The 12,400-nt window shown below is 43.5% G+C and overlaps 2 protein-coding genes across 6 annotated transcripts in view; one reads left to right on the forward strand and one right to left on the reverse strand.

The window, feature by feature from the left end:
• Nucleotides 1-5,533: 5,533 nt before the first annotated feature.
• Nucleotides 5,534-7,705, reverse strand: LOC115898660. Its single transcript, XM_030933757.1, has 2 exons — nt 7,475-7,705; nt 5,534-6,066 (listed from the first exon to the last, which is right to left on the reverse strand). Exons 1-2 carry the CDS (start codon nt 7,597-7,599, stop codon nt 5,820-5,822), a joined length of 372 nt encoding a protein of 123 aa, XP_030789617.1. The 5' UTR covers nt 7,600-7,705; the 3' UTR covers nt 5,534-5,819.
• STAG2 (stromal antigen 2) overlaps nt 6,867-12,400 on the forward strand; it is a 145,940-nt gene continuing 140,406 nt past the window's right edge. The window contains exon 1 of one of the 5 annotated variants that reach the window (XM_030933754.1): nt 6,867-7,152. The gene's annotated coding sequence lies outside the window, so the exon portion shown is untranslated. Of the gene's footprint in view, nt 7,153-7,606; nt 7,722-7,990; nt 8,142-8,285; nt 8,392-12,400 lie in introns of those variants that run through there. The other 4 variants (XM_030933755.1, XM_010354601.1, XM_010354598.2 and 1 more) reach the window with 4 other exon arrangements.

Consider the following 12,400-nt stretch of genomic DNA (forward strand, 5'->3'; position numbering starts at 1 on the left):
CGCCTGTCTCGGCCTCCCAAAGTGCTGAGATTACAGGCTTGAGCCACCGCGCCTGGCCGAGTTAATTATTTTTATTACAACTTTTTATTTTGAAACAGTTTAGGACTATTTTATTTTGAAATAGTTTAGTTTGCTACAAGAAGTAGCAAAAATAGTAGAGAGAATTCCCAGGTACCCTTCACAAAGCTTTGCCCCAATAGCACCTTGTCAAATACAGGAAATTGACAATCGATACAACACTATCAACTCGTGTAGACCTTACTTGGATTTCACCCGGTTTTTTCATGTACTTATGTGTGTGTATTTGTAGTTCTCTAAAATTTTATCACCTGTAGATTTGAGTAACCATCACCAAAATTAGGATGCACAATTGTTCCATCACCACAAAAAACTCTCTCATGTTACCCCTTAATACTCATAGTCTTTTCCCAACCCTAATCCTTGTCAACCACTGATCTGTCCTCCATAACTATAATTTTTCATTTTGATAATATCATATAATGGAATCATTGTAACTCTGAGATTTTTTTTCCCACTAAGCATAATGCCCTTCAGATCCACGTAAGTTTTTTTCTTTGAGACAGAGTCTCGCCCTGTCACCCAGGCCGGAATGCTATCTCGGCTCACTGCAACCTCCGCCTCCAGGTTTCAAATGATTCTCCTGCCTCAGCCTCCCCAGTAGCTGGGATTACAGGCGCACACCACCACACCCGGCTAATTTTTGTATCTTTAGTAGAGACGGGATTTCACCATGTTGGTCAGGCTGGTCTTGAACTCCTGACTTTATGATCCGCCCACCTCGGCCTCCCAAAGTGCTGGGATTACAGGCATGAGCCACCGTGCCGGGCCCCATGCAAGTTTTTTGTACGTATCAATAGTTTCTTTTTCTTTTTTTTTTGAGATAGAGTTTCCCTCTTGTCCAGGCTGCAGTGAAGTGGCATGATCTCAGCTCACTGCAACCTCCGCTTCCTGGGTTTCAGCAATTCTCCCATCTCAGCCTCCCGAGTAACTGGGACTACAGGTGTCTGCCACCATGCCTGGCTAATTTTTGTATTTTTAGCAGAGATGGGGTTTCACTATGTTGGCCAAGGTGGTCTTAAACTCCTGACCTAGGGAGATCCAACCGCCTTGGCCTCCCAAAGTGCTAGGATTACAGGCGTGAGCCACCATGCCTGGCCAATAGTTTCTTTTTATTGTTGAATAGTATTCCATTCCATGATGGAACCAGTTTGCTTAACCATTCACCAGGTGATAGATATTTTGGTTGTTTTCTGTTTTTGGCTATCACAAATAAAAGCTGCTATAAGTACTTGTGTGCAGGTTTTTGTGTAAACATAAATTTTCATTTCTTTGGGATAAATGCTCAGGACTGAGATTGCTGGGTCAGATGGTAAGTATGTATTTAACTTTGTAGGAAAGTGCCAAACTGTTTTCTGGAGCAACCAGTACAAATTCTTAAAACTTCCATAAGTAATATATGCTCACTGTAAAAAAATAAAATAAAATAAGGTAGAAATGTATAAAATGAAAAGTAAAATGACAAGTCATGGAACTGTACTGTCTCTTTTCTGAGTAGTAACTGTTAGGTTTCCTGTATATTCAAGAATGTTTTGGCTGGGCCTGGTGGCTCATGACTGTAATCCCAGAACTTTGGGAGACTAAGGCAGGAGGATTGCTTGACATCAGGAGTTCGTAACCAGCCAGGGCAACATAGTGAGATGCCGTCTCTATCAAAAAAAGTTTTATGCATATGCAAGCAAATACATGTGTATATAAATATATATATTCCAAAATGAGATCACAGTATACAGGTAATTGCAACTTGATTTTTTCTCATATCTTAGACATATTTGCAATTTTTTTTTTTAAGATGGAGTTTCACTCTGTTGCCCAGGCTGGAGTGCAGTGGCGCGATCTCAGCTCACTGCAAGCTCCGCCTCCTGGGTTCACTTACACCATTCTCCTGCCTCAGCCTCCCGAGTAGCTGGGACTACAGGCGCCCACCACCATGCCTGGCTAATTTTTTTGTATTTTCAGTAGAGACGGGGTTTCACTGTGTTAGACAGGATGGTCTTGATCTCCTGATCTCATGATCCACCTGCCTTGGCCTCCCAAAGTGCTGGGATTACAGGCGTGAGCCACAGCGCCTGGCCCATATTTGCAATATTAATAGATAAGTATATACTTGTTTTAATAGTGGGCATAGGACTATTGTATGCCCACCATTATCCAATGTATCTATTGTATGGATGTATCATCATTTCTTTACTCAGTCCCCCCGATGATGACCATTTCTATTGTTGTCAGTTTCTATTACAAAGCTATAATGAAAATCTTTCTATATATATTTCTGTATAATTTGTATGAGCATATCTGTATGGCAGACTCCTAGAAATGGAATTGCTAGATCAATTTTACATTCAACTGCTCCGAGATACTTTCAACTTTTTCTCCAGTTTTTAAAATGTTTGTAGAGATGGGGTTTTGCTATGTTGCCCAGGCTGGTCTCGAACTCCTGGGCTCGAGTGATTCTCCTGCCTCGGCCTCCCAGTGTTAGAATTGCAGATGTGAACCACTGCACCCGACCTTTTAAAAATTTTTATTTTTGTTGTTGTTTTTTTTTTAAATTTACTCTCCCCTAAATGATATATGAGAGTTCTCAGTTCTTTACCAACGCTAAGTATTATCAACATTTTAAATCTCTGGCAATCTGGTAGGAGAATTTGTGTTTAATTTGCATTTATTTTATTTTTTTTTTGAGACGGAGTCTCGCTCTGTCGCCAGGCTGGAGTGCAGTGACATGATTTCGGCTCACTGCAACCTCCGCCTCCTGGGTTCAAGAGATTCTCGTGTCTCAGCCTCCCGAGTAGCTGGGACTACAGGTGAGCTACCACGCCCAGCTAATTTTTGTATTTTTAGTACAGACAGGGTTTCACCATGTTGGCCAGGATGGTCTCGATCTCTTGACTTCGTGATCCGCCCGCCTAGGCCTCCCAAAATGCTGTGATTACAGGTGTGAGTCACTGCGCCCAGCCTAAATTTGCATTTCTTAGTGGCAAATGAAGTTGAGCACTATTTTATATATGTATTAGCCATCTGTATTTCTTATTTCTTTTTTTTGAGATGGATTCTCGCTGTCACCCAGGCTGGAGTGCAGTGGCACCATCTTGGCTCACTGCAACCTCTGCCTCCTGGGTTCAAGCGATTCTCCTGCCTCAGCCTCCTGAGTAGGTGGGACTACAGGTGCGTGCCACCATGCCTATCTCATTTTTTGTATTTTTAGTAGACACGGGGTTTCCTTGTGTTAGCCAGGATGGTCTCGATCTTCTGACCTTGTGATATGCTTGCCTTGGCCTCCCAAAGTACTGGGATTACAGGTGTAAGCCACCACGCCTGGCCTAGCCATCTGTACTTCTTCTCCCACAAGACCATATCCTTTGTCCACTTTTCTCCTGGAGTTTTAAACTTTACCTTATTGATTTTGACAGTTCTCCGTATCTTGAAGAAATTAGCTTTTTTCATCCATACAGCAAATATTTTCTCACAGTTTCTAGCTTATCTTTTGACTTTGTTTCTGGTGTCTTGGTATACATAATTTTTTAATTTCTGTGGACTTAAATTTATTTATCTACTTTTAGGTTTCTAGGTTTTATGGTTAGAATGGTGTTTGAAAATATGAAAAATGGGCTGGTCGCGGTGGCTCATGCCTGTAATCCCAGCCCTTTTGGAGGCCAAGGCAGGCGGATCACCTGAGGTCGGGAGTTGAAGACCAGCCTGACCAACATGGAGAAACTCCATCTCTACTAAATATACAAAAATTAGCCGGGCGTGGTGGCGCGTCCCTGTGATCCCAGCCACTCAGGAGGCTGAAGCAGGAGAATCGCTTGAACCCCGGAGGCGGAGGTTGCAGTGAGCTGAGATGGCGCCACTGCACTCCAGCCTGAGTGACAGAGCAAGACTTTGCCTCAGAAAAAGAAAAAAAAAAAAAAGAATGAAAAGAAAATATAAAAAACATACATATGCTGTACAGAGGAGGAGACTATCTGGAAAACCTAATTTATAATCAGAAGTTTGTTCCATTTGCATGGAGTTAAAGCAAAGAGAACTGCGGGATGTTTTAGTCCGACTATAGTAAACCTGGAGGATTATCTTTGTTATACTGTGGCATATGAATTTCTTGTGACCAGAACATTTCTGCATCAAATAGTGTCTTGCCCTTTATACAGTATCAGATGTTTGTAAGTTTTAACTATCAATTCTCCTTTTTTCTTATTGGGCACCCAAAGATTCTGCCTTTACAATATTATCTCATAAAGGACATGTTACAAACAAGATTAACATTATTTTCCATCAGTTATTTCATTTTTCATTATTTCATATTTCGTCTGACGGCATTTTCTCCCTTTGTCCTCACATTCAAAGGGTGAATTGTTTAGGTGTTACAGTACCCCATGAAATAAACTCCATTTCTTATGATAGGACTGGAGCACCTAGCATTCTTTACATATTGAAGTCTTGACAAGTATGTTTTTGAAAGAGCTCTAACAAAAAAAAGGTTACTGTAAAATATTCTTAAATATTAGTAAAAATGTGCTACAACATTTATTTCTGATGTTATACCAGTTTGTTATTAATCTTCAGTGGTATTTTTCACAAAATGAGAGCTAATTTGCTAAACAGAAGAACTTTTCAGTTTTGTTCTAAGCATAAAATTGTTTAAAATCTCAGTTGCTACATAGATAATTAACTGAGAACACAAATTTATAAAATAGATAAAAAACTATTTGTACAATGTACTATAAATGTGATGTTTGGAGCAGAAAATCAGTAGTTTTCAGCTAATACTAAGACAGGAAATCATTTAATATCAATTGAGATTAAATTGGCACAATTGAACTAAATTAATGTAAAAATGACTTGGTACACGGCCCAATTTTTCTATTACTTCAAGTGGAATTTTGTATTAACTTATATAACTGTAAATTTTCCACTACTCTCTATTTAATGTTCTAGCTGCATCATTCTGTAACTTGAATCTATTAAAAACTGTATAGCATTCTACCAAAGATGGTCTATAAAAGAAATGGAAATTTATTTTGAATAGTATTCCACTCTCCAAAGCTTTAGAGGTAAGTACAAATGTCTCAGATTTTACTTCTTGTTATTGATATTTAGATGTTTCTGTTTAACTTTTATTGTCCAGTTGATTAAATATACTATAACTCTTTTTGTAAAGTTGCAGTAAAAACAATAAGCACAGAGGATGGGAGAGAAACTAACAAGAGATATGAATATAATTTAAGGACTGAAAATAATCGTTTTATTGCATTAGGAATGTTTTAGAAGTGATATCGGGGTGAAGGTTTCATGATTTACACAGGGCTCACCCTATTTCTCAGTTGGAATATTTGTTTTGCTATTAATACGTTTTATTCCTTTTCTTCTAATTGAAATGTAGTTTAACATTTAAGAAATATTTTAACCAAAATTTCACAAAAGGAACAGAAACGAAGACTTCTTAAGCAAACACTATTTTATGAATCTACGAACTTCTATAACAGCAATGGAGACATTGTAATAGGTCACTTCTTCCTGTCCAAGGAAAAAGCGGCGCTTTGGATGGGATAGGCCCTCCCCGAGTTTTTCTCCCCCGAGTAAAGAGCTCTTGGCGGTCAAAGGTCCAGTACACTGGATTCGAAACAAATAAAAAAAATAAGGGTGACAAATATTTTAGTTAACAGGGGTCGGAGGAGCAGAAAGGGTCTTTTCGCACTTCAAACATCTTGGGGGAGGGTTGGGAAGGCAGGATGCGAAGTAACCTAAATTCTCAACAATTTTGCGCTGCTGCCCCCGCCCAGGAAGCCAGTGGATGCGCGGGTGAGGCGGGGTCCCCCCACACTCCTTTGCCCAAATTTCGATTTCCCTCCACTTCGCTCGGTCGTATCTCTTCCCCTGCCCCGAGAGTGGCGAACAAATTGGTCGAGCGCCCGGCCTAGCCTAGTAGTCCAGTTCCTTAGGACTCCTAGACCCTGGAGACCACGTTTTCTCGGACACGGGACCAGTGGGCTGTAAAGCAAAACAATTTTTCTTTCTTTTCCAGGGCCAGGTCTTCCTGGTAGAGAATCAGCTCGCTCTCTCTCCACACCCGAAGCAAAAAACAAAACAAAACCAACTACTATTCCGCCCCCGATCTAGCCCAAGCAGCCCCATTAAACCACTTAGGATCAGGTGCCAGAGTTAAGCGAGTTGGGTTCTTCTGGTGGGAAAGGGTAGGGACAAGGGGGCATTCATTGAAGGTCCGGGAACTAGGGCCACAGGCCCCTCGCTGGGGTGTGTCAGAAGAGGGGACTTCGAAGGGTGATGCCCGACTAGGCTGCCACCTTAGCGCCGCGCGAGGAGCGCAGGGGCCCGGGGAACGAGTCCCCGAGCGAGTCCAGCCAGCCTCTGGATTCCCACGGCCCGGGGCTCCGCCGGACATTCTTACCGCCCTCCCCTCGACACCTCACTAAAGACAGAAAAACCGCGGCTCGATCGGGTCCGCGGCGGAAGGGCGGCCAAACGACTGAGTAAGTCAGGCGCGGGCACGGCACCTTGTTTATCCCACTCGGTGGCGCGCCCCTGCGGGCGCCTGGTTTGCGGGCGGCGTCGGAGACGCTGAACCCGAGAGTCAGTGGGCCACGATTGGTCGGTGACTGGGAGGAGGACGCTGGGTGGGAGGGCTGGGAGCCAGGCGTTGCAGTGGCAACTCTCTGCCGCTAGATGCCGCTCCCTCCCAACGGGAGCCGGGCGCGGGTTCGTGGCCGACAGATGGCGCCTGCGCGTTCCATTCGCCTCCAAGTCGCCGAAGAGCGAACACCCCAAACAATCCCGAAGCGCCACCAAAAAAAAAAAAAAAAAAAAAAAAAAAAAAAAAAAAAAAAAAAGAAAAAGAAAAAAAAAAACCCCGCCGGATCCGACCGCCACTTTCAAAACCCCCCACCGCTCTAGAACCGCGGGAGCTTCCGTCCCTGAGTAGAATTCGAGGGTGTAAAGAAGAGGAAGGGGAAAAATATCTTGTACCAGCCCAGGGGTGAAGAAGCCCCCGGCCTGAGAAAGAAGGAGTGGGGGAGGCGAACAGTCTCGTTGCTGCCTCTGTGTACGCTGAGGGGGGAGGTAAGTTATAAAATGGCGGAGGCGAAGCTTCTAGAAGTTTGGAGGGGCACCCGGAGGGCGCGGGGCCCACCGTGAGGTGTGTATGGTTGAAACAGGGCGAGAGAGAGGAGTTGGGAGGGAAAAAGGTTGGGCACTCTGTTGCCATTGAATTTCCCCTCTGCTTCCTTCGCCCCCATGGGGGGCAGCCATGGAGTGGGGGACAGAGTCCACGCGGGAGGATCTTCCTCGCTCCCGCGGCGCCCCCAGCCCTCCTTTCTCCCTTCTCCCCCCAAGTCGCTACCCCAACACTTACAAGGAACTTCCAGCCCCCCTTCCTCCCTACCTCCTACTCCTAGAGTGGCTTTCTACCGCAGGGCTCTTCTTTTCGACTACCCTCGCTGAAGATTTTCTCTTCCTTCCCTCGCCCAACTCTCCCTCGGGGCCTCTACGGAGACCCCCCCCCCCCATGGGTGGCCCAAAATGGAGAACGCGGAGCAGCGCAAGATGGAGGCTCCGCTTCTCTGTGTAGCAGTAGATTTAGGTTCCTTTTCTCCGGCAGGCTCATAAGCCTAGGAGAGCCCGAACTGGAGGTGGGGTGGGGTGCGAGCCGTAGTCGGGGGAGGAAAGCCGGGAGGCTGTGGTTGGGGTGGGGGAGAGCGCGGTGTCGCGGTGAGGGGAAGGCAGAGAGCAAAATGGTGGTGCTGGGAACCTGGGGGGAGGGGAGAAAGGAGGCTCAGTTGTGTATATTTGGGCCTCGGACCGAGGGAGGCGAGGGAAAATCTACTCTGATCACACCCCTCCCTCGTGCCCCCTCCCTTCTCCCTTCCCCTCCTTCCTTCCCTCCCTCCCCCCTCCCTCCCTCTCTTCCTCCCTTCCTAGAGAGGGAACAACATTCATGTGACGGGCCCCTCTGCTTCTCCCCCGCCCCATCATCTCCAGCGCGTGGTGGGGGAACTGCTGGGGAAGGCGATTGGCATCGATCTCTCCATCCCTTCCGAGGCCCGACTTCGGTCAGTTTTCTTCGGGCAACAATTTTCTAAATCGGCTGGGGTCTGGCGGTGTTGGCCCCCGCGCGCAGACCTTGCCCCGAAGGGGGCCCTGCCTGCCTGGCATGGGCGGAGGGGGGAAGGGCGGGAGTGGAAGGCTGTTTGTTGGGGGGTTTTGGCGCCACTTTTGTTTTAGTTTTAGTGCTGCTTTTCATTCCCACCCCCACCCGCACTGTCTTTCTCAAGGCACGAACTGAGCTGATCCTTGCCCCAGGTAGGCAGCCTGTGCGTTTTCACTCCACACTTTTATTCTTGCTCGGGGTCGACTTTCTTTTTTCTTCTCCCCTGGATCCGGAGATCTGCGGACGGCGATTTGGGGACGAAAAGGGTCGGATGGGCCGTGGGAGAGAGAAGGTGTGGGAAACAGCATCAAGTAGTTCCGCAAAACTTTGAGCCCCGTTCCCATTTTCTTTTGGCCTAGAATTGTGAACGTATTGTTGATTTCGGCCTTTTTTCCCCCCGTCGCGAGAATGTCTTGTTTTGCCTTTAGTTTTTTATAAACCGCTGTACTTTCGACATTTAGTTTCCGCTCCCCCTTGGTGCATATGTCATTTTATTTTTAATCCTTAACTGTAATGGGTTATCGTGTGATTTTCGTGCTTCAGTGCTCGGCTTTAATTTTTAATATTGCATTAGTAGTTTCATCCGGTTTGTGAGACTTTCTCTTCCGTGGCCTAGAATGTTTTTTATGTTGTTGCTTACCACCCCTCTTCTCTCTCCCTCCTTCTTTCTCTTGGATGTAGTTTTTAAATTGAGGGCCATGGTGTTGGATTAAATGTTAATTTACAGTTTACATGATATATGTATTGGAAACTTTTGATCTGTAAGGTTGGATTTAAGTAAACGAGACGCTTGTGTTGGTTTGCAATGGTTCCTTAAAATGCGCGGGCCACCCCCTTCTCCCACCGTAAAGCCCCATCTTCCCTTCACACTGGAGTGTAAATTCCATACCCCTTTTCTCCCACGGACCGCCGTATTTCACAGCAGCCACACCCTGTATTTGTCTCTGTGGATTGGACTCATTATCAGCTTAATTTAGTGACTCTTAAACCACCATGATGGGACTTGCTTAAGCACGAAGCTTCTTTTCCTGTTTAGTCCTAGTGGTTAGTGTCGAAAGAGGAATAATCGAGGTTTCTTGATGAAACCTAGTGCGGTCCAACCTCTGCCTTTTTTCTGTTGTCTTTTTTCCTACTCCGGGCTGTTGGCGGTGTCAGCACCGCTGCTGGGGGCGGGGGTGGAGGGGAGAAAGAGTCGGGTTACCGAAGTGCGTCATTCCTGGCTCTAGCAGGGCCTGCTCGGGAGCTGCTGGTGTTTGTTACTGTCCTCGCAGCACTTTTCTGCCAACCTTCTCTCTCTGCGTATTGGTTAGGAGCAAAAGCAGGAGGCGGTCTCCTAATTCTGTCTGTAGCCTAGCGCGTTACGTTTAAGGGTATATGTGAACTTATTTTGTTAAAAAAAGGCCCTGGGAAGTGGATGCATTTGTTTAATGACATATAATTCAGGTAGTTTAGGCTTGCTCTCATATACTTTACGATGAACAGTGGGGTTAATTTTCAACATTTTCAACCACTTAACGTTAAAATGCCTGGTTTTCTTTCTACATTGATATCAATCTATAATTAGGGATCAGAAGGACCAGTTTAAGGTATATAAGTGTTCAGCAGTTTTTCAAGTGGTTGAATTGCAGTTTTATGGTACATCATGTTAAATAGTCGATTTTTTTCGTTTTGAACTAAGGTGCCACGTTAAGTAAGTTAATTGCAAATGTTTAAGTTCGTTTTCATCACATTTCACTATTTGTCTTTTTAGGTATAATTTTAAATATGCCCTTTGGGTTTTATGGACTTTGTTAAAATTCTTAAAGATGGTTATATCTTTGTGTTTAACTGAGTTCTTAAATTTATCACCTACCAAGGAATTGTGTAAGGCGGCTGTATAGTTACATTGTTGGATTTTGACTTCTTAACTTCCTAGTTTTTGATACTTTTGCTATCTCTGGGTAGAAGTGTACTTAGAGAACATAGTATCTTCCTCTTAATTATTTTTGAAGATAATAATGAGAGGAGGGAGTGGGTAGGAGGTAGGTGTGAAACAGAGGTGGCCTTGAGTTGATTATTGTAGCTGGATGAATACAGAAGCGCTCATTGTTACTATCATTCTCTCTACTTTTGTGTGTGCTGTTAAAAATTTCCATAGTTTAAGAGAAATTTTTTTTTGCAGAAGAATTTCCACATTGTCTTACAGTCTTGGGGGTAATGACTTAAGTTTATATTTACATGTCAAAATTAGTTGCATGGGAAGTTTAGCCTTGTGTAAGTGATTACACAATACTTGGCAAAACTTTCAAAAAAAAAACGTTTAAACAGGAACTAGTATAAAACAGGCAACATAAATAAAGTTCAACAAATTGGTTGAACTTTAAATGTTTATAATTTAGCCTGAATGTGCTCTACTTTTAGTTTCCTTTTTAATTCTTTGAAAACAGGAAAATTCCATTTGCAAATTTTGTAAATTCTGCTTGGTGTCTATTTCATGAAGTTGGAGTTACAGTGAGTCAGTATGAAAGGGATTTACTATTAATAGGAGGGGCTTTGGCAGTTGCAGTAAGTGACAGTGGAAGGGATTGAGGTACCACAGGGAACATTCCTGGTAGAAAGATCTAGGTAGCTGAATTCAGTTTCAGGATTTGGTGTTTAATGACTAGGTAGAGAAGCGGGTTGGAAAAGAAATGTACCTATTAGCTATTCCTTCCCACTGTGAAGTAACTATAGTATTCTAAGGTGTATCAGAGACTGGCAGAGAGGGTGGAGTGGATTCTTTTTTTTTTAAAACTGATATGAAAATGAGTGTTTACATTTAAAATGGTTTAAATCACCCCACGCCCCAAGGATCTGGTGCTATAACTAGTTAGAAGTTGATATGTAAAATATTTCAGTATTCTCTTAACAAACAGTAAAAATGTGTTGCAATGAAAATCCTTGGTCTCCCTTAATTAGTGTATTCGTGAACTGCTCCTAAAATCTATTAAGGTAAGTGCCTTTTTTTTTTTTTGGCAGTTTTGTACGTTCAGTGTCAGGTTTATTTTTCCCCCCTAGGAGATACATTTTAAAAATATATGTCACAGTTCTGAAAGGAATCCAAAATAATGGATATATAATTTATGGCAAAATTTCACCCCAGTCTGGGAACAGACATTTTGTGACTGTTATCATTAGTCTGTTTGTGTATTTCATGTTCAGAATTTTAGCTTTAGAAGGATGTTAAAGGAAAATAGGTGACATATTTCAAATTTTTATTCATATACAAATATTCTTAGTAGATGGTAAGGATTGTGGCATCAGATTTATTTTATTGTGGTGAGGCAATAGCTAAACTAATACACCAACACATGATGACTTTGGTAACTTTCAAGTATATTTAGTTAGGATTTTTTAAAGCCCAAACGCTCAAATAAGATTTTCTTGAAATCAAATTCTACATTTATTTTTCAACTTTATTGACTTCTGCGGTCACCTGAGGACTTATGGATTAAAATAAATGGGATGGGCTTGGGAGACAGGCTAAGGCTCAGATCTATTCCTTTGGGAATTTAGGGTTAGATGTGAAAATACGCAGTTTAGTAATGCTTAATATTGTGCATGTTTAACTGATACCACCCACAGTCATATGTGGGAAGGTAGTAAACAGAGAATAGCATAATCTTTCTGCTTTGGGTTCTTTATAATAGATGGCAGACTTCAGTTTTTGATGCTGCAAGTTGACTTTTGAACTTAAACCAAAATCGGCCGGGCACAGTGGCTCACACCTGTAATACCAACACTTTGGGAAGCTGAGAGGCCAAAGTGGGAGGATCGCTTGAGCCCAAGGAGTTCAAGACCAGCCTGGGCAACATAGGGAGACCCTATCTTTACAGACAATTTAAAAATTAGATGTGGTGGTGCACACCTGTGGTCCCAGCTATTTGGGAAGCTGAGGCAGGAGGATTGCCTGAGCCTGGTAGATAGAGGCTGCAGTAAGCCATGATTGTGTCACTGCACCCAGCCTGGGCAACAGAGCAAGACCCTGTCTCAAAAAAAATTAAAAAACTAAAACGTACAGTTTGCTATATAATGGAGTACCATTTTGGGAGTTGGGGAGAATAGCAAGGGAAAGGGATAGTCTCAGGTGTGGGCATCAGTATATACTGATGTTGGAGTATATGCAATCAGTATAGACTGATT

The sequence above is a fragment of the Rhinopithecus roxellana genome, chromosome 7 (assembly GCF_007565055.1).
Source record: "Rhinopithecus roxellana isolate Shanxi Qingling chromosome 7, ASM756505v1, whole genome shotgun sequence".
NCBI lineage: Eukaryota > Metazoa > Chordata > Mammalia > Primates > Cercopithecidae > Rhinopithecus > Rhinopithecus roxellana.